The 23,451-nt window shown below is 33.9% G+C and overlaps 1 protein-coding gene across 6 annotated transcripts in view; it reads left to right on the top strand.

The window, feature by feature from the left end:
- CSMD3 (CUB and Sushi multiple domains 3) overlaps positions 1-23,451 on the top strand; it is a 1,223,593-nt gene that overhangs the window by 533,676 nt on the left and 666,466 nt on the right. For all 6 annotated transcript variants that reach the window (XM_021090582.1, XM_021090583.1, XM_021090584.1 and 3 more), the window contains one exon: positions 9,516-9,640. In XM_021090582.1, the coding sequence (XP_020946241.1) occupies positions 9,516-9,640 (125 nt within the window). The remainder of the gene's footprint in view (positions 1-9,515; positions 9,641-23,451) is intronic.

Here is a 23,451-nt window from a genome sequence, read left to right on the forward strand (position 1 = left end):
TTAAAACACCATTTCTTGCTTTTAGTTTTTGTTTTTACTGGAAATTTATTTTTAGTGAAATTTACTTCAATTGTGGTAATATAATTTTCATGATATACATATTAGAATAACTACCTTATAACAGTTATTGTGTTAAATAATGATTTAGAAGTTAAGCACAACTAACTTCAAAGTTAGACACTCTTTATTCATTAAAGAGGCATAACATAAAAACATGGTGGGAGTTCCCGTCGCGGCGCAGTGGTTAACGAATCCGACTAGGTTGCAGGTTCAGTTCCTGCCCTTGCTCAGTGGGTTAAGGATCCAGCGTTGCCTTGAGCTGTGGTGTAGGTTGCAGACGCGGCTCCAATCCCGCGTTGCTATGGCTCTGGCGTAGGCCGGCAGCTACAGCTACGATGCGGCCCCTAGCCTGGGAACATCCGTATGCCACAGGAGCGGCCCAAGAAATGGAAAAAAAAAAAAAAATGGTGAAGTATATGAAGTATATTTGTTTTAACAGATTTACTTTAATAAAAAGCAGATTGATTCATGGAATGTTACAGCTAGACTACACCTAGAGATAATCTAATCCACTTGAAAATCTATTTAAACTTTTCCTCAGTGGGCTATAATGCTGATAAACTGAATGTGAAAAATTGTTTATTTTGTTATAGCCCTAATACAGCAATAGCAACTTAATATGCCAAATTTGCATAACTGACATATGCAGTAGTTCATTATTAATTTCTAGCATCTCCTTGTAGGATTTAAGATATAAATATTAAAAGTGAGTAGTCAGTGTTCAATCTAAACTGTTTAACAATCTATAATACATTCACAAACAATGAAGTAGTTGCTTTGTGTATTGGCCCTTGTATTTTAAACACTACCCACAAAGTACCATGTGGGTTACTCTTGCATATTTTTATAGTGAGAGAAAAAATGACATTGATAACTGTTATCGGAGTAGAACAGTGGAATTTTATATAGGAAAGTGCTTTGTAAATTAGTCCTATTCAAATATTCTTAATGTTCTTTTAAAACATTTATTTTAAGATTAAAGAAACACTTGATCACCTTGGATAATTTATAACATTGCATGTCACGAGATTCAGTTCATCTATGCCTCTGGAACATTTCTTTACTCTGAAGTGGATTTGATTTTATCTCTTTAAACTTCTACTTTAATTGGCTTATTCCTCTGTGACAGCTATTCCTAAACACAGGGTTACAATTATGTAGGGATTTTTTTTTACAATTAATTAGTTACCTATATTAAAATAGCAACTTTTGATAACAACCTAGGTTTTTAAAAATTAGGAGCAAGTGAGGCTGTCGTCGTTGTATTACTTAGTTCATAGCAATATGAGGCAGAGGTGTTGGGAGGAGGAGGAAAAGATTAGCAATGGTACAGTTAGAGCTAATGTGCCAAGAATATGTTGTTAACCTTGCCTTATTTTATGACCGTGCTTATGCAAGAAATATTTTATGGATATGCCCACATGTGCACTTTAAAACAGCATGTGGTACAAAACCGTTAAGAAGCTTATCAATCCAAAGTCGTAGCACTTGTCAGACCTTAGATTTCTCACTAACTTAATTTTACATTTTGGTTTTCTTGGATTATATAATATGATTCCTAATCCCATCAACCACTCTCTTTTCGAAGGTTATAATGAAAATGATGCTAAACATAGTATAGCTTTTCAACTAATACATGAAAATGTTATTCTAAAATAATTTTACAAAAAACAAAAACAAAAAAGCAAAAAACAAATCCTTAGGATTTCCCTGGTGGCTCAGTGGGTTAAGGATCCAGCATTGTTACTGCTATGGCTCTAGTTACTCCTGTGGCATAGGTTCAGTCCCTGGCCTGGAAAGTTTTACCTGCAGTAGGCACAGCTAAAATCGTAATAGTAATAATAATAACAATAACTTTAAATCCTTATTTTATAAAGCATTTTTAAAACTGGTTAATAGGATTTGTTTAGATTTTTACATAAATTTTATTTTGTCATTTAAGTTTGTATATTTTGTGATTTTCTTCAATATTATGTTACTCTCTAACCTGTTTTATTACTTACCTTCAAAAGCACTATTTCCTAATTTATTCCTTATTTTCATCAAAGAATATCACTATCCTAGTATGTGACTTTCTCTTATTTTATAACACAATTATGAATCTGTATGATACTTCACTTATAATGTCAAAACAACATGCTTATCCAGGATTGAACATCTATAAAAAAAGTCATGATTAATAAGACACAGCATTTGATCTAGTTAGTGTTGAATATAAGTTGTAAAACAAACAAACAAAATAAGCATACAGGAGTTCCCATCATGGCACAGTGGAAACAAATCTGACTAGAAACCATGAGGTTGCGGGTTCAATCCCTCCCCTTGCTCAGTGGATTAAGGATCTGGCATTGCTGTGAGCTGTGGTGAATGTTGCAGATGCGGCTCAGATCCTACGTTGCTGTGGCTCTGGCATAGGCCGGCAGCAACAGCTCCAATTAGACCCCTAGCCTGGGAACCTCCACATGCCGCAGGTGCAGCCCTAAAAAGACAAAAAAAAAAAAAAAAAATACAATGGCAAGGATTTATCTCATAGACTCCAAAAAAAATCATGATGTGGCTGTGTTTTCAGCTCATTTAGCCGTTTAACTGCTAAAGACCTGTTATATGAAAACATATGAGCTGTTGTCATTTTCTAGAATATTGCCCCATTTGAAATCATTTCATTTCTCAATGAATTGCCTTGTTTCATAATAATTTATAAATATCTGAAATAAAACCACATGAAGAAGGATTTGCTCCTAGTGATGAAGTTTAAGCTGAAGTGAAATACTGGAGAAGTGTGGGCAGGTAGCAACATCACCTTCCAGGTATGCTTTTAATTGTACAGCAAAGACCAAGTTTGGGGAACTTAATAGGTAGTAGTTGGTTTAAATATTAATTGAGGTAGTGAAGGACTTAACACTTCACAAGCCAAAGTGCTGAGGAGTAATATCCAAACTGATCACTTCTTCACATCAGTGAGAAGAAGAAAGTGTCTCAATATGAAGATATATGAATGCTGAATTGGAGTTTCTTGCATTTGGCATAGACTTGGTTATAGTTATACTATCTTTGGAAAGGAATGACATTAATTATATAATGACGAGGAAAAGAGCCATACATATCAAGAGACCATGGTGTTTTCTTTTGAAGAAAAATTTTGGTAGGAGTTGAAATTTTTAAAAATATTTTAAGAACTTATTACTATAATTCAAAATCAGAAATAACATATTTTAAAAATAAGTAATGTATCATTCTCTTTGAGTAAATTGTATGAATATGTAATTTCTAAAACTTCCTAGTAAGTGGGTTAATAACATCACTTTTGCTTCCAGCTTAAAGCGGCAGGTTGGATATTCAAAAGAGAGAAAGAATAATTAATGACACAAGTAATGAGAAGGAGAGATGTACACAATTCAAAACCAGATGGAGAAATAACCCTTTGATAAGGGGAGACAATTGTCCTGTTTTTATAGGAAAGAAGGAAGGAAGAATAAGTATGAATAAGAAAAGAACTGGAGTTCTAGAATTAGATTAAAGACACATTAACAGTGTAGGATTCAAACTAATTTTCACTTTTTTCTAATCCTTGTTTTCAAAATTTTCTATAATAATCATAAATAGCTTGAGTAATTTTAAGAAAAAAATCATATTGTAAAAATTTCCTACTTAAAATCTCATTTTCATAAAAATAATTTGAGATTTTCTAAAGTGCAGTAAATTATTTTTGAAATTATTATTTTAAATACATTTCAAAAATCATTTAATTTTCAAAGATATTAAGCTGGTAATTTTAATGATTGTTATTTCTACATGTTTAATATTTTAATTTTTTTTTTCTCTGCAGGAATTGTTTGTAGATACTTTAACTTTAGGTCATCTTTCATACCTGGATAATTTCTATCTGTTCAGTGATGATTTTGAAAAGTATTCATCTGCTTTAGTAATAAATTTTTACATCTGTCAGGAAATTGTCAGGACCTTTTTAAAATAACCAAAAGACAATAACTGAAAAAAAAATTCTTAAATACAAATTCACTTTTTACTTAATGCTCTCAAGATTCCTTGCTTTTTATTTTTTAAATCCTTTTCTTTGACCTGAACACCATTGTTTGTCCTTCTGTAACTCTGTATTTGTTCATGTTTTATTTATTTCCATGAAAATTACAATAGCTGTTGGCTTAAAATAGGAAAACATTTATATATTTTGAAAACTCTCATTTCTTCTTTCACTGACAGCCTTGGGGTTATAGTGTGTTTTTGCAATAATAAATATAATTTTTTTTTAAATGATAGCATTTACACAGGGGCCAGCATAATCATCGTAAAGATCAATAATTATTTTCCTAACTATGTCATTGCATATCATGTGCTTTAGGATTTGATGCATTTAAATTGAGAGGATGTATTCACTCATTTACTTTGGAATGTTGTTGGATTGAGTAACCTACTAAAGTGGAGGGTTTTATTTAGCCAGGCAGGACAGATGTCTCTTCATTGCCGACAGAGAAATTGCAGTGGGTAGAGCTAGTCTTCCTTTATTGTCACTTCAGTATAACTGAATAATTCCCTAGGAATACATAATTTAATGAAACTTAGTTGTATGTTTTCTTCGAGTTCAACTCAAGTATTAAAGCTGTTCACAAAATGAAAACATGGTGCATTTGTTCAAGATAACCATTTTCTTGATATTGTTGAGCGGGGATTCTACTGAAAAGACTGCTTATTTTATTGATTTCTACCATCTCTGTGTTATTTTGCACTTTTATACTTTTGGTCAGAATATTTTAAAGTGTAGCTGTGATCCTGGATGAGATGCTTACAGATGCCCAAAAAAGGATCTTTCTTTCAATTGTGGGGAAGAAATTAATAGCGTTCACAACTAATTCCATGATTGTGGGAAATATTGACTATTCTATATGTGTTTGCCATTGTACACTTTATACATTACATGATCATGACAGATGAGGAAGCTGAGGCTTAGAGAGATTGTTAATTTCTCAAAGCTGTAAAGCTGGAAAAGGGAAGTTAGGATTTGAAAAAAAATCTGACTCTGCAGCTTAAAGTGTTAACTCTAAATTACTTCCTCCACTGTATTAATTGGAGATAAAATTGTTAGGATTGTTAATCTTTGGGGATGTGAGTAGAAACTTCAGAGACCATCAGTACCAGTCTTTGGCATTGGTATAGTAGCAAAGAATTTAGGTGTTTATTATTGCAGATTGTCTGTCTTTATAGTTTTCTATAATGAAAAGAAACAACGTCAAACACGTTTTACTTAAACAAGATGTGGTTTATTACTTTTAGTAAGAAGAGCCTGGTTAAACTAGAATATTATAATCATTTGTGACAAATACTATGACCTTGATGAAATCTAACTTTTAAATTAGAGAGAAAATGGTCATTAAAATGACTTCTGTGGGCCAGATCTTAACACTATGGTATTTTTAAAAATGTTTTACCATTGTTAGTTTCTAACCACTTCCTCAATATAAATCACAATCATATCATCTCCATGAGAATTTTGATTACTGTAACAGCTTGTTACCAAACTCCCTGCTTCTGCCTTTTGTTTTTTAAAGTTTGTCTTTCACCCAAAAGATGATAAGATCACTTTAAAACATAAACTAACATAATGTCATTCCTTTGGTTCACAGTTCTGTAACAACTCTCCAATTCTTTCAGAGTAAAAGTTAAACTCTTTATTGTGGTGTACAAATTTATAAATTATCTGCCCTCAATCTCTAATCACTTCCTTAATTTCATACCCCCATCCTCTTAATTTGTGTGCTGTAATCATTATCTTCTTTTTTATTCCTGGAATACAACAAATGTGTTGGGAGTAAGAGTTGAGTGCATGTGAATTAAAAGCAATTTAAATAGCCTCGAGACAGCATCTTAACCAGGAATATTTTTGTCCAGTTATGGAGATATGGTTTCTCTGGATTCGGCCATTTTAGACCATAAACCTACATTGTTAAACATATATATATATATATGTTTATATACATACATATATATATTAGGTATATAATAAAAGCATGCACTAACCCTCTCTCAAAAAATATGTATTTAACAATTTACTAATACTAGGATATTTTGACAGTTTGGAAGACAAAATAGATAAGTGCATGCAGTTTTTCTGGTGAGATGAGAGACAATAAATAGACTATGCATCAGATAGTCTGTAGGAAATAACATGGAAGAAGATTGTGGTTTAGGAGAAGCTGTTTTATAGAGAATAGTCAAGGAGGGCCTTATGGATAAGGTGAATAAAAGTAAGAAGTGAGAATATGAAAGATATGGACTCCTGGAGGAAGAATTTTCCAGACTTACATAAGAGCAAATTAGAGAGCCGAGGCAAGTGTATGCTTAATAATTTCAAGTCAGAACAAGGACCCCACTGTGGCTAAAGAACAGGGATTGATGGAGAAAGTGGTGAGAAATGAGTTAAGTATGAAGCAGCATGTGCAGATCCCATAGACCATCTATATGACAATTACCTACTCAGAGTGAAATGATGAGGTATTAGAAGATCTTGACACAAAAGAAAGGCACAGTTTGAGCTATCCTCTAAAAAATTGCCATGGACACTATTGAAAATAGATTGCAGAGTGTCAGGAACAGGCATAGGAAGCTGATAGCATAGCAAAAAGTACTGTTGACATTGAGATAAATGAGAAATTACAGTGGCTCAGATCAAGCAGGTGACACTTCAGGAGTGAGAAATGCCAGATTCTTGATTTTGAAAGTGTTGCTACCAGATGAGAGTTTCGGTCGTGGCTCAGCAGAAAGGAAATGAATCCTACTAGTATCCATGATGATGTGGGTTCAATCCCTGATCTTGCTTAGTGGGTTGGGGATCCGGTGTTGCTGTGAGCTACAGTGTCAGTCACAGACGTGGCTCAGATCCTGCATTGTTGTGGTTGTGGCATGGGCCAGCAGTGGTACTCTGATTCAATCCTACCCTTAGCCTGGGAACTTCCATATGCCATGGGTGCAGCCCTAAAAAACAAAAAACAAACAAACAAATGTTGGTAACAGGATCTGCTCAATGGGATGAATGTGAAAAGTAAGAGGAAAGAGGAGTCAAGAATGACTGAGGAGTTTACAAATAGCAAATGCTGGAGAGGGTGTGGAGAAAACGGAACCCTCCTACACTGTTGAGAATGTAGATTGGTGCAACTGCTGGGGAAAGCACTATGGAGAATGAAATAATGCCATTTGGAGCAATGTAGATGCAAGTAGAGATTATCATACTAATAATTCAGTAAATCAGAAAGAGAAAGACAAATAACCACATGGTATCACTTATGGGTGACATCTAAAATATGCACAAATGAGCCTATCTACAAAACAGAAACAGATTAACAGACATAGAGAATAGACTTGTGGTTGCCATGGGGGAGGGGAGAGGGTGTGGGATGGACTAGCAGTTTGGGATTAGTAGATGCAAACTATTATATTTAAAATGAATAAACAATAAGGTCCTCCTGTATAGTCCAAGAAACTATATCTAAATCTCCTGGAATAGACATTACTGGAAAATAATATAAAAAATAATGTGTATATATGTATGACTGAGTCACTTTGTTTTAGATCAGAAATTGGCACAGCATTGTAAATAAACTATACTTTAGTACAAAATTAAAATACAATAAAAGTTTAAGAGAGAATACCTCTGAGTATTTTGGTCTTCAATAGGATACTGTTTCCATTTACTGATATGATAAAGTAAAAAAGGGCAGAGAATTGACCATTAGATAAACTTGTAAAGCTTTTCAGGCTATAGCACAGATATAACTAAAACTTGGAGTAATAAGTACAAGACCTTAAATATAATCTATTCTTTGATTATATGAATGTCCCATTCATGATAATTCACTGAGCTGCGGATTTGGTTTTGTACACATTTCTGAATGTGTATAATATGTAAAATAAAACCACGTTTGAAAAAAAAAGGAAGAAAATAAAAATAAAATTGCTCCAGATGAGAGTAGATTGTAACACAGAGGTTTTTAGCTATACTAAACCTTAGGTTCTTTGCCATACAGCCCCTTAATTCAGGTCTTGTATCATCTTTAGCCTACCTGAGGCGTTGGCCAGCTTTTTCTATAAAATGTTAGATAGTAAATATTTTATACTTTGTAGGTCAAAAAGTCTTTCATTGCAACTATTCAATTCTAATGTAGTGTGAAAATAACGACAAATAATATGTCAATGAAAGAGTGTGGCTGTGTTCCAATAAAACTTTATTTATGGACTTTGAGATCAGAATTTAATTTTTTTAACATTTCATTAAATATTATTCCTTTTGTGATATTTGTTTCAAATGTTTAAAAGTGTGAATACCATTTTAGCCCCTGGGTTGTATAAAAAACAGACAGTAGAGCAGATTTTGCCTACAGCATGAACATAGTCACCAACCCTTTACCTAAACTATTTGAGTTATCGTTTTACTGGCTTCTAATTAATCTTCTTTTAAACTGTCCTCCACACTATTCCAGAGATAACTCTTAACAACACAAATGTGATTACTGCATGAGAAGCTTAGAATGCTGAACAGGAGCTGTTCAGGCACTGGCTGGTTAAGAGGGTACAGGTAATCATTGCCAGACAGAGGAGGCAGGGAATGTAGTGCAGACAGAAAACAGCAGGGCATGTGCAAAAACTGTCAGCTGCTAGAGGTGCTAATGACTTGAGGCAATGAATTAGAGAGGAGGTAGAAAAATTGGCAGGGACTTACTGCTGCAAGTCTTTCCATGCCACGTTAAGGCCATAGTTTTGTTTTGTTTTGTTTTTGTTTTTTGTGGTTTGTTTATCTTTTTTGCTGGTGAGTTGCTCTTTAAGGATTTTAAGAAAGAAAATACATGGTCTTTTTTTTTTTTTTTTAATTTCGGGAACAAACAAACAAAAACTTGTTACCCTTAGCAGTTGGAAAGGGAAGCAAATCCAAATTGCAGTTAGTTAAATAATAAATGGTGATTTTTATATGAAAAACAATCAGCACAGTTTTGCAACCCTCAATGTGTGTGTGTGTGTTTGTATAGAGACACCCAAAGACATGTCCAAGTAAATATACATATAAATGCCTGCTACAGAAGTACTATAAACACAAACACTGGAATTCAAGTCCATTTTTTGCTTCATGTTTACTACCTACTTAGGATGAGAAATTTAGTCAATTATTTAACCTTGGCCTCTATAGCTAATAACAAGATAATTTAACTTGATGACAGCTTTCTACAATTTCTACCAATACCTGCATGTTATTGATTTACAGTAGATTCATCTGTTTTTGATTTTTATTATATGTTTGTACAAATCATGTTTTCATGTTTTTGTTTCCAAAGGGAGCAGTGTTTTTGTTCACTATGGAACATTTTTGACCTACTGAATATTGCCGGTAGGACTGGAGCCTTATCATTATGTTATATGCTTCTAATTGTGTTTTTTAATCGTTTGTTCATTTTTAGCCTTGGATCAACTGTGCAGTTCTCTTGTGATGAAGATTATGTCCTACAGGGTGCTAAGAGCATCACCTGTCAACGGATAGCTGAAGTCTTTGCTGCTTGGAGTGATCACAGGCCAGTATGTAAAGGTAAAGAAAAATATTTAAAATAAAAATGCTCTGAATACATTTTAGTAGTTTGAAGTTCATTCCACTGAGCATAAATTTCAATTAAATTTTTAACTTGTAATGCAGGAAATGTTTAGCTCATATATTTAACAAAACTTATTGAAAATCTATATGCAAACTGCTGTGTCAGATTCTCAAGGAGTTTGCAATCTAAAAATCATATAATAACAAATTGGAATATTAAAATATGTACTGTAAGGCAGTGGTAACTTTGATGGCCTTTCTTATCATGAATTATCAGTATTAATATGGATTGGGATTTTTTGGTAAACCATATTTGCACTTTCACTTGTATGATTTGCCATTGTAATTGCTTATGTGTCCAATGGTAATGATGTTGGTGTCAGTGGAGGTGGAGCACTGGTTCTGTAATTAATTTAAACTAAGACAAATCAGTGAGTGCTCTGGATTTTCAGATTACCAATAACTGCAAGTAAGATTTACTTGCACCATGTTCTACAAATTAAATATTTCCATATAAACTAAATGAGACTCCTTCATTCTAAATTTTACCAGGCTGTATTTTAAGATGAACACCTGGTTGTTTCATTCTTGTTGTTTATTGCTATTGTTACTTTTAATAATGGCATCTCTGAGTGTTTCATGTCTCAGTACTCAAAATTGCATTAGCTGCTCTTCTCCTTCAGGGAGAAAGTTTCAGTCACTACACCCTATAGAGTCCTGTCAGAAAGATTCCAGTGAATAAAGAAGAGATAGAATTGAAAACTATTGTAAAGCGAAAAAAAAAAAATGTTTGACAACTGGTTGGATATGGAAGGAGAAAGTGACAAGAGTCAAGTTGATGTTCAAGGCTATGAGAGTAGAAAAAATTATGTTGTTAATAAGAGTAAAAAAACTGAAAAATGGAATAGTATAGGAGATTATCCATAGTTACTACAACATTTTCATTGTAGGCTTAATTTTTTATGGAATTACTATATGTCAGGCATTGTGCTAACCACTGCATGTACTCCAAATCATTCAATCCTTGAAACAAACTAATGGAGGCATTATTATCTCCACTTTAGAAATGAATATTGTAAAGCATGGAGCGATCCAGTCACTCTCCCAAGCTCAAATGCCTGGAAAATGACAGAGTCCTTAAGAAAGACTATTCATGGTCTGAGGAGGGAAGCCAGATTTTAGAACATTAAGGAAGGAATAGAAAATAATAAAATGGAAGCAAATAATGAATGGCAGTGGCAACCCAGAGTAAGAAAGGAAAGCCTAGATTTTTCTCAGGTTCAAGTAAAACTTTCATGTCACAGGTAGATGTTTATTCATTACCTTTCTCATTATGAAAGTCTTATAAAATGCCATTTGTACAGTAAGATTTTAAAAAAAATAGTGTAATAGGGATAATGAGAAAATAAGGTAAAACAGTTAAATGATCCTAAACAAAAGCTTACGTCCAAGTTGGTAAAAAACAAAGAAACAACTTTTAAGAATTATTTACATGTTATATATGACAGCTGTCAAACAAGAATTTACACGAAAACCATTGTCTATGAATAAAACAATGACACAGTAAAAGCAGACTTTTTCCTGGCTTTGAGATATGAAATATCGTGCATTGTTCTTTGTAAAGTGGACACTGAATAATAAATATTATAGGACTTACTTTCATCAATGTCCTGGCCATGAATAGAACAGTTAACTCTATAAGGTTGCTTTTTTGTGGCATCTTCCACTCAAGAACAATTATAGTTATAAGTGACAAAAGTGAAAATTCTGATTTTAAATGGTGGCATTCACATATCCTGCTTCAGTTTTACATAAATTAGATGTTTACTTTTATATGGCAATTAAGAATGAGAAAATAGAGGATAGCTTCTAGAAAGGGAGATTAATATTAATGCAGGGACCAAATCTTACGTAAAAAGACATGTTATAGCCAGATCATGGAATTTAAAGATTACAAAAAGTGAGATTGATACTATAAACCATCTTTTTTTATTCAAAACTCTCATTTCAATAAAAAGAAAGAATAGTATTTATTATAATTGTAAATTGTTCAAAGGCAGAAATAACGTTACCTTGTTTTGTTGTTTTTCATAAACCCTATAGCACAAAGTACAGCTCTGTACTGACTTAAACCTCAAGAACTATTTTTTGAATATTAATATATGATTATTTTATTTGATTCTAAGATAGACAATTGAAATATATTAAAAGAGACATATATGCATATATATTCATGCAACAGTAATCAGTCATTAGTTGGAAGGTTTAAAATTTGCATATTTAAGATTCATACGTTAAATTTCATCTTAATTCATTTTTTCTGTAGATATTAATCATTTATACACAACTTTATTTGATCATTGCATGCAGAGCACATGTGTGTATGGTTTATAAAGGATCTTTGCTATTAGAAATTACTAGCTGTGGCGCTGGAAATAGTAATGAAAAGAGCATGCTGAAATAGTAATTGAAGTTTTAAAATGACTATCCACTGTGAGTCTGAACAAAGAATAGTTTTCATGTCTCATGGGTGCTTGAACAGAATAAATATGCTTTTTTCAAGACAGCAGCATAAATAGCAGTATCAGTGCACTGCACCTTTGAGAGGTCATTAATATAGCTGCTGTCTATGTATTGCATGGTTGAACTATCGAGAAATGGTGATTTTAAAGGGACTGAAAATTCATACAAACCGCAAATTATGAGTTAAAAGAAAAAGAGCAATTCAGAAATTAATATTAATGGATTTTATACAAACTTAGACAATAATTTTTATTCCCTAAATGGGATATGTATATGAGTTATTTGACAGTTTACCATTATGGAAATAATTATTCCTTTGTTGGAAATGCAATAGATATCCAAAAACTAGAGCTTATGCACATAACCTGATTTATGTACATGAATTGTATATAGAATATTTATTTTAGACATTCGTGTTATTCAAAAAAAACAGCATTTATTTGAGAATAGAGAATTGTTAACTAGAAACATTTAAGAGAGTTAATATTGACAGATTGGACAAAAAAATTTTTTGACTAATTTTCAGTCAGAATTTATTTGGCCAGCCCCATTGTTTTTGTCTGCTAAGGCACAATGGCAGAACCATTCATAGGAGTGATGGACGAGGTGATTAAGGGATGACTAGGAAAGGCCAAAAAAATAAAAATATTGGAAGGAGTGGTAAAAACTAGGGAGTCACCTTTTAATTTCTTTATTCAATCAATCTTCCAGCTATTTGTTTATTCACTTATTAATATACTGATAATATATTTTGAATTCTGCAAATATTAATGAATATTAGTAGGTATGCCAGATTGAACATTATATGGGATATACAGTATGTCATGTTTTTTATTATTTTGAATTCATTTGCAAGGTATAAACACAAAACTAAGTAATACACAGTCGACTGTTTTGTTGACAACAGAGGTAAAATCCTCTGCAAAATTTAGATGAGGAAGATTATTTCTATGGAAATGGTCAGGCCTTGAGCTGGAGGAAGTAGCATAAGGGCAGAAACTGGAAATGATTTCCTATTTCAACAGAGGAAGCTGGAAGTCATCCCAAATATAGAAAATATGTCATGGAAAAAATCACGAAATGAATTGGCATATCTAGGGAATAAAAGTGGGGGAGGATAGGCACTTCAATTTGCCTACATGAAAGGTTACAAAGTGAAATTAGAAAGGTTATGTCATTATGATGTTATTTATAAGAAATATGTGTTTTGTCACTCAGATTTTTTATGGAATTGGCTGACTGGACTCATGCCAGGGTCTTAGTCCTGGCCAAACCATTTTGGCCAAAGAGGTTATTTTCCTATCAGATTCACACAGCCAGGAAACCAATGCTGAAGCTGAAATAAAACAAGCTTTATTCAATGACCAGAGAATGGAGAAGAAGGAACTTAGTTCACAAATCAACTTCTCTACCCAATTTAGGAGAGAGACCCAATATATAGGAGGAAAAGAATGGTAGGAATATTCAGGAGTTATCTGAGAATAAGAATGTGGTCTGGACCTGGAACTGATGCAACTCTCCTTTTCAGTCCTTGAGCAAGCTTTTCCAGTTGTTATCATGGCAGTCGTCAACTGTCCAGTTGCCATGTGTATCATTTAGCATGGTAATATATTATAGTGGGTGTATAATGAGGCTTAAGGTCTACTGAAAGTCAAATCTTCTGCCATTTGGAACTAGTTTGTTCTAGCCAGTTCTTGTTTTTGATCTTTGCAGCTTCCTCCTGAAATGTAGATAATAGTTATTGGTTTCTATTTGAGGGAGAGGCAGGGGTGTGGTACAGGGGGCAACAGCCTTGGTAACAAGATGACAAAAATATGTTTCTCATATGTAACTGGTCTTTGTCCTCAATTCATAGCTCACAACTCCCCAAACTCTTAGAATTCCTATGTTGAAAGTGATAAAGATCCTTTTATGTTAATGAACTGACTTTTGAAAAGCACCAAAGAATGGAGCTAGTGGCCAGTGGAGCCAACCATGTGATTAAAGTTTGGAACTTTCAGCCCCACCCTGTGGGGGAAAAGTGAGGGGCTAAAAGTTAAATCAGTCATCTATGGTCAGTGATTTAATCAATCATGCCCATGTAATGAAGCCTCTATAAAGCTGCAAAAGGACTGGGATCAGAAAGCTTCTAGGTTGGAGAACACTTGGAGATTTGAGGAGAGTGATGTACCTGGAGAGGGTATAAAAGTTCCAAGCCCCTCCCCCCATGCCTTGCCTTATGCATTTCTTTGGTCAAGCTATTCTTGAGTTATATCTTTTTATAATATATTAGTAACCTAGTAAATAAAATATTTCTCTGAGTTCTATGAGCTGCTGTAGCAAATTAATCAAACCCCAAAGAGGATGTGGTCTAGGGAATTTCTGATTTATAGCCAGTCAGTCAGAAGTACAGCAGCAAACAGAGTCTTATGACTGGTATCTGAAGTCTAAGAAGAAAGTTTTGAGAACCTCCAGTTTGTAGCCAATTGGTTAGTAGCATGGGCAACAACCTGGACTGAGACTAGCTTCTAAAGTGAAGAGGGGATGAGGAGTTACGGGAAGTCTTGCAGACTGAAACTTAACCTGTGGAATCTGATGCTATCTCCAGGCAGGTTGTTGGTGTCAGACTTGAGTTGACTTGTAGGTCACCTGGCTCATTTCCTAAGAATTGCTTAGTGTTATGAGAGAAGCTCCATCCCACAATATAGGTTGGAATTGAGCCCAGGAATCTGAGTTCTGTCAATCCTCCTTTGAAATGTCTCTGGAATTACTCATAAACCTCCGTTACCACTGTCACCTTTCTGTAGTTCCAGTACTGCATCTGTCTCATGTCTTTTCATTCGGATGACAATTTATCATATATACTGCTGTCACATCAATCCCATCAAAAATCTCTCTTCTTTTATACCCTGAAAGTGTTCAAAGCCCCCATGTTGTTTTTCTTTTTTTTCTTTTTTTTTTTTTTTTGTCTTTTTGCTATTTCTTGGGTCGCTCCCAGGCTAGGGGTCAAATTGGAGCTGTAGCCTCTGGCCTACACCAGAGCCACAGCAACATGGGTTCCGAGCCACGTCTGCAACCTACACCACAGCTCACGGTAGTACCAGGTCATTAATCCACTGAGCAAGGGCAGGGACCGAACCTGCAACTTCATGGTTCCTAGTCAGATTCCTTAACCACTGCGCCACAACGGGAACTCCCCTCATGTTGTTTCTTAATTTCATACTGTAAGCTAGTGAGGAGAAATAATCAAGTATATGAATTCAGCTATCAGACTATGCCAATTTAAATACTTGGTCATCTACATAAATAATTGACCTTCTTTATAATTATCAGATTTCTTATTTGTAAAAGGAATGCTACAATATATCAATGCCTACTCCATAGAGAGTTAATAATTTGTATGAAGATGGAAGAAGAATCCAAATAAAAGCACTTAGTATATGAACTAAAACACAAGCATATAATGAATAGAGGTGTTGGTAGTTGTAATGGTGCTGCTCCTAATAATTGTTAGCTCATCTGATTTCTAAAACCATTCATGATTTATCTCCATCCATTTGTTTAACTCTTACCAAAGATTTTTACCAGCATCTTAATGCTGAACAGAATCACCAGCCCTAATTTTGATATATGTCTGACCTGTCCTAACTGAAAACGTAACTATTAGCCATATTCTGCCCACTTTTCAAAGTCTTACTCAAATTTTGCCTCCTCAAAAAATTATTTCCTGATTTCTGTTATCCATTACCCCCACTTCTTTAACATTATTTCACATTTACTGTCTTTACCACACAGTTTAGCATTCACACCTATCTTTTTTTGGCATGGTTCTTAATCATTTCATGGGCAGTAGATTGCTTCTTCAACCAAAACCACCTCAGAAAGAACAAAATAATTGACACTTCTAAGGTGCTTGAGGAGTTTCTGCAGTGGTTTTGATCTCCAGTGGATTACAGGATCCAGTGTTGCCACAGCTGTGACATAGAAGCGAGGTGCAGTTCAGATTCAAACCCTGGTCCAGGAACTTCCATATGCTATGAGTGCAGCCATTAAAAAAAATACATACATACATAAATAAAGTACTTGAATTTTCAGTGGATCTATTTTGGCCATTGCCAAGAAGAAGACAGTTACCATTTTGATCTATCCACCTACTCCCTTTGATTAAATAGAAGGATCATAATCAGGCTCAATTATTTTCTTCATATACGAAGTAAAAAAAAAAGATATACACTTTATGTGATATATAATTGCTGGCCAAAGATCAGAGCTATAACCTTAATTAACCAGTATTTATTAAACACTTTGTGGATCTTATAGTTTACAGAATTCTTTTACAGCTGTTATAAGTTCCTTCTCATATTTTTATTCTTCTTCATAATATTAGTCCAGTGACTATGATGCCCATATTATTGTGCACATGATAGTTGCTAAATAAACATTTTGAATAAATATTGTGGGGAGATTTAGTTAATTAGAGTAAACTGTTTAAGAAGATGGTAGTGTGCTGATTGTAATCAGACAAAGTTGCCCTGGTAGAAAGCTTCCTGTTATGCAAAGGTAATTAGAAAATTTTGCCCGAGAGCAAACCAGGAAGAGCCTGCTGAAATTTATCAACCAGAAACACACATAGCAGGTGTTTTTCTATAGTTGTTACTGATGCTGTCTTAGTTTCATGGAATAATGTTACAGATGAGATGATGCATAATAAGGATGGTATTAGCAATTAATAGAGTGACATATGGTGAAGAAGATTGGCAGATGGTATAAATACGGATATTTATCATACATTCAAGTATCTTGATGGTCATTTTTTCTAAAAAAATAGTACTTTGTATTTTTTATATGATTTTTATGAGCAAATAAATTTTACTAATTTCTAACAATGTGTGCATTTTAATGATGTTTACATGATTTTTGATGGAGATGACTAGTGAGGCATTTATGTTAAATCATTTAAAAGTTAAAAAATACAAGAACGGAAAGTTCGCATTTCTGTAATGCCCTTGCAAAAATTGTTCGGAAATACATTGTATGTATCTTGCCTACCACAGAAATTACTAGAAAAATATGTAAATCATTAGTAAATAAATGATGCCATTTAGGCACTTTGAGGGGTACTCCATAGATATATGGGAGAACCTTCTATTTCCAGTTCACCCATTTCCTGGGAGTATGCCCTTACTTACCCTGTTAAACCTCTCTTGAGCTTGAGTTTGCTTTCTTGTAAATTGAGGGAGTATGTACAAGTTGATTACTGTGGACTTTTCCCAGCTGTAAATTCTAAATATTCCTAAGTACAATTATTGCTTTACTGGATTTTATAACATGTTAAGTTTATTTTTGGTTCAATGTTGGCTTTACTTTACTCTGGCCTCTATAAAGAAATACTATAAATGCAGTGGCTTATAGAAAACAAAAATTCATTTCTCATAGTTCTGGAAGCTGGAAGTCTAAGATCATGTGTCGTCAGGACAGCTTCCTTCTCTTAACCTTCAAACTGTAACTTCACGTGGTAGAAGGTGTGAGAGATTCCTCTTAGGTATCTCTCTCCCCCCACCCTTGGATCTCTTTTATAATGCCACTAATATCATTTATGAAGGCTGAAACCTCACACCTATTCATCCCCCAAAGACCCTACCTCTTAATACCATAACATTAGGAGTTAAGATTCAATATATAAATTTTGGTGGGAGTGGGGACAAAATTACTTAGTGTATGGCAATGTTTGTCTTTACCTTTGCAGTCCCAGTGTTTGTTTCAGTTCCTGGTATACAGTAGGCAATAATAATAATAATATCTAATAAACTTTTGATAACAAAATATTTTCTATTGCACTATATTTTGGGTAACAGATTAAAAATAGTAAAAAGTTGCTTTTAGCTATTGTCAAAACTATGGTTATTAATCATCAAACTGATTCAAAGTAATTTCTCTTCTATGGATCTTTCATACCCCATTTATTATTAAAAAAGATAATTTCGTATTAAGTAAGAGAGTGTTTGTGTTCATGTATTTTCTTACTATTAAATATACCCCTATGGTATTTCTTTTTGTCCTTTTAGGGCCTCACCTGTGGCATATGGAAGTTCCTCAGGCTAGGGATCAAATTGGAGCTGTAGCTGCCAGCCTATGTCACAGCCACAGCAATGCCAGATCCAAGCTGTGTCTGCAACCTACACCACAGCTCAAGGCACTGTTGGATCTTTAACCCACTGAGCGAGGCCAGGGATCAAACCTGCATCTTCATGCATACTAGTCTGGTTCGTAACCACTGAGCCACGATAGGAACTCCTGTTGATTTTAAACAATGTACTTTTAGGAAAATAAAGTTGATTAAAATGTGATTATTGATTCTGCTACATGCTAATTAAATTTTTGAGAGTATTTAACTATGAAGTGAAAATTTAATCATTAAAATTAGTCAATAACAAATTTAGGAGAGTTGGGAAAGAAAAATAAAATGGAAACAAATCTTTAATTTTTAGCATACATAATTTTAATGGCCTATGGACTTGAAATTTAATGGAGATAAAGTGGACTATGCTGTGATCAAAGCACAGATAACTGAAGAAATGAAAATAATAATGAATAAATAATGCATGGTTTAGCTGAACTAAGCAATCAAGAAGGAAACTTGAAATTTATTATTTTATACAAGGTTGAACAAATGGAAACCAATAAAATTAGAAATAGAAATTCAAAATTTGTGGAAGAAACTATCCATTTAAAAGGAAATTTTAAAGAATTCTTAAAATGAAGTGATTTCTTTTGTTTTTTTTATAGTAAATCTGTGAGATCCTTTAATGTACAACATTTTATTTCCTGTGTTTGCTGACAGGCTGTGCTATTTTTATAAAGCACCTGGGATATCTGTAATGACTTAATAGTCTCCAATTATTCTGATCACATAAAAATGTAGGAAAACTAAAGATAGTAGTGTGAGGACTCAGCTTCCCCATAATGCAGACTTCTCTTTGTTTTAAAATAGCAGTAAACCCTTCTAAATGTAAAAAAAAGAAAAAAGAAAAAAAGAAAAAAAATGTGGTACGTATATACAATGGAATACCATTCAACCATAAAAAGAATGAAATAATGCTATTTGCAGCAGCATAGATAGACCTAGGGATTATCATACTAAGTGAAGTAAATCAGACAGATAAAGACAAATATTACATTATATCACTTATATGTAGAATCTAATAAAATGATACAAATGAACCTATTTAAAAAACAGAAACAAACTTACACATTTCAAAACCAATTGTATGGTTACCATGGGTGAAACTGTTGTGGGGAAGGAAGAATTGGGGTAGGAATAACACATACAGACTACTATAGATAATAGATGATTAATAAGAACCTACTTTATAGCACAGGAAAATCTACTCAATATTGTAATAACCTATATGGAAAAAAGAATGAATATATGTATATGTATGACTGATTCACTTTGCTATATACCTGAAACTAATACAACATTGTAAACCAACTATAATCCAATAAAATAAAAATAAATAAAATAAAATAGCAGTAGAGGTACTTGAGGGCAGGAGAGTTTATAGATAAAATAATCATAGTGTCTTCTTTAGGATGTCTGATACTTTGTATATGCACTCAAAATTAAAAAAAAAAGTGTATCATGAAAAGTGTAAGATACAATGTAAAATGATTCAAACCTGGGAAGGACACCAAAAGAAAATTAAAGGCGTGGGGAAAATATACAGACATGACTGGTGAGAAAGGAAAAAAAAATAATACTTAAATTTATTGATTTGAAATTTTTTTAAATCATGGTTTTCCCTGGATATGAACATACAGAATTTATCAAATTTTAAGACCTTTTCTTTTATTAAGGCATAAACTACATTCTGCTGCTTAACCAGTCTTTTAATACTTTTTGTGGATCTGTGTATAACAGTATCAGCATCCTCAACAACTATCAATACCTGGTACATGGTAGCTGTACTCACAAATACTTAAATGAATGAATGTTTTGTCTTCCTCTATGGTAGACACAGTGTAGGAAGCACAGAATAGAACTGAACAAATCATTCTCTTAAGGAATTTATAGTCTCATTGAGAACACAGTACACTCAAAACAAAACAACCAGAGAAATCCCTAAAGCAACAGATCCAGGGTTGCACAGACAATAAGTCATAAAGAAAACTTAAAACATGGAAGTACAGAAGACAGAAATTATAATATTAACCTTTGAGTAATAAATACCAGTGACCATGAAAATATCACTTAATCACTTTCTCTCTGACTTGAGTATTACTAAATATTTCTTTATTTTGGAAATTATTCATTTATTTAACAGCACTGATATTTAAGGCCTAATTATGTATTCGGTGTAGGGAGAAAAAGAATGAGCTAGAAATTATTGTTCCTTAAGAAGATCAATGGTCTACATTAGTTTGAAAAACACAACATAAATATATTCTTCACAGTATGTGACAGTATGAGATACTGCAGATAAATGAATACAGGACTTTCCATTGAAGAGGATAAGCTAACCAGTCTGCCTAGACGAGTTCAGAAAACTTCATGAAAGGAGACCAAAAAAAAAAATAAAAAAATAAAAAATAAATTAAAAAAAAAAGTTCCTGTTGTCACTCAGTGGTTAGCGAACCTGACTAGTATCAATGAGGATGCAGGTTTGATCTCCGGCCTTGCTCAGCAGGTTAAGGATCTAGCATTGCCAATTGCCATAAGCTGTGGTGTAGGTTGCAGACATGGTTCAGATCCTGTGTTGCTCTGGCTGTGGTGTAGGCTGGCAGCTACAGCTCCAATTTGACCCCTAACCTGGGAACCTCCAAATGCCGTGAGTGCAGCCCTAAAAAGACAAAAAGAAAAAAAGAAAACTTCATGAAAGGAATGATTTAGGGAATTCAGAAGGCATACAGACCTATATAGAAATTGAGAGATGGGAAGGTTGTCGAGGCAGAGAAAACAGTGTATAGAGCTGCAGGGTCATGAAAGAGACCCATATTATAAAGAGAATGAAATAATGGTGCATGAATTATGGAAGAGTATAAACTTACTGAGAGTAGGAAAAATTGGGAAATATGTTTGGCTGGACAAATAGATCTTATTGTAATTGGCTTCATATGCCAATGCCAACATAAATATTGAGTTTCAGGTTGGATTCATAAAGAAGATTTTGCTTTTTGCCTTTTAAAAAAGAGAAACAATATGGTATGTTAATGTATTGAACAATTATTTATTGAGTGATAATTATGTACCAGTCAGACACTATGTTAGGTACTAGGAATAAAAAAGATAGCTAAGATAAAATCCGTGCCTGCAGTGAATTTATTCTCACTGGTGGGGGACAGTAGGAGATTCCAAAGTTAATATACATTTAATATATGATATTTTATCATAAACTCCATGCTATAGCTGTATAAAGGTGTGTGTCCTGGAGGTCAACAAAAAAGTGTTCCCACCAGAGGAAGAATCTGAACCTTGAAGACTTAGTAAACAAGGCTAATGAGGAGAATGGTGGTGGATGTGAAGGGTACACCAGATAGAGGGAACCACATCAGCAAAGATATAAAATATGTTATAGAAAATGAAATTTGAATGGAGAGAGGCAACAGTGAGGAGATAACAGAAAAGAATTGTGTTATGACACCACAGGGAGGAGTGTGTGGTCATATTATAAAGGAGATATGGTCATGTTATAAAGGAGATATGGTCAACATTAAGTGCTGCGAAGTAGTCACGAAATAAGAACTTGTTGAATTCAACAACCAGGAGGTCATCGGTGACCATGGTAAAATCATTTACATTAGAATTGAAATGATGATGTGGAAGACACACAGCTATAGCTGGGGAGTAATGAGGTGGGAAAATTGAGGCTTAAAGTGAAAAGCAGAGCTTGACTGAAGCAAAGGCAAGAGCTAGTTTAGACAGAGAGAGACATACAACTTGAGAAAGATCATTTTTAAGATGTGAAAGATTTAAATAATGACAACAAAGATCCAGTGTGTGAGAGGTTGCAAGCACAGGTGAAAGCTAAGCCAGTTGGAAGATACCATTCCCAGACATGAAGGGTCTAGCAGGATTTAGAATAGAGGGGATGCCACTGCTCTCGGATAGATAGGAGTTAACACACCATCTCCCTTGAGGTGGGAGACTGTGAGAAAGGAACTCACATTATACAGATAATTTTACAAGTGGGGAAACCAAAGAAAGGATCATTCTCAAATCTGTGCTTCCTTACTCTCTGCATTTTTTTTTTTTTCTGTAAATTAGGTGATGTTATCTGAGGAGAGGGAGGAATCTAGCAATTTTGTGATGAGCTAGGATGGAAATAAAGATATAACTGATAGGAAGAGGGATCTGGGAGAAGTCACCAAATTGTCTCTGAGAAATAGGATTATACCCTGAGGGTTTCATTTAGCCCAGTGGTCCTCATCCCAGCCTGCACATTACAATCAACTGGAGAGCTTTTAAAGTAAAAATCTATGCCTGAGTCCAAACTCACACTAATTAAATCGAAGTCTCCAGAGGATAATTAAGTTAATAAATCCCTTCTGAGATAAATTGGTCAATTTAACTGCATTGAGGATTCGAAAAACAACTTGAAATGATATTCTGTTTTCTTAGGGAGATTCTCTCTCATTCCCAAGTAGTAATGTACTCACTGGCAGACTGGGTGGAACGTTTAGTTACACATATCATATTCCTGTTCTACAAAGTGGCAAAGTGGCAATTTGATGCATTCAGGTCACCGAGCTGGAGCAGCAGCTCCCCACTTCCACTTCTTACTGGACATATCCAGATACTGAGAGCAATATAAATTTGCATGTTAAATGTCAAAGATGGACTCATTTTCATACTTATCATGTATTACCAGCTGGAAATGGCATTGATTTATTTTTGAGATAAGTGTTTCTTTGGAAGAAATGAAATGGGGTCACAAATGAATAAGCTGCACTTCATTTGCACTCCTGCTGTCCCTTTCAACCACCTTTAGCTTCTATATTTCAAAGAAACAAGACAAGACTAACGTAGGTTTGCAGCATGGAAATAATTTTGAGAAGAAAATTAAATAGCTAAATATGACGTTATGAAACATGATTTCTTTTTAAAGTTTGTCAAAAGCGGCATTTCAACATGTGCTTTACTTTTACCCCTCTTTTCCTTGCTGGCTATTGATAATGCAGTTTATGCAGCTTTTGTTTTACTGGCTTATCATTTCAACTATTTTATTAAAAATACTTATTTCAAATTTCCCATTTATATTACATAGTTAAGGTCAATATTTATGACTGATTTTTTTTTTTTTTTGATG

Source organism: Sus scrofa, chromosome 4 (genome assembly GCF_000003025.6).
Source record: "Sus scrofa isolate TJ Tabasco breed Duroc chromosome 4, Sscrofa11.1, whole genome shotgun sequence".
In the NCBI taxonomy this organism is placed as follows: Eukaryota; Metazoa; Chordata; class Mammalia; order Artiodactyla; family Suidae; genus Sus; species Sus scrofa.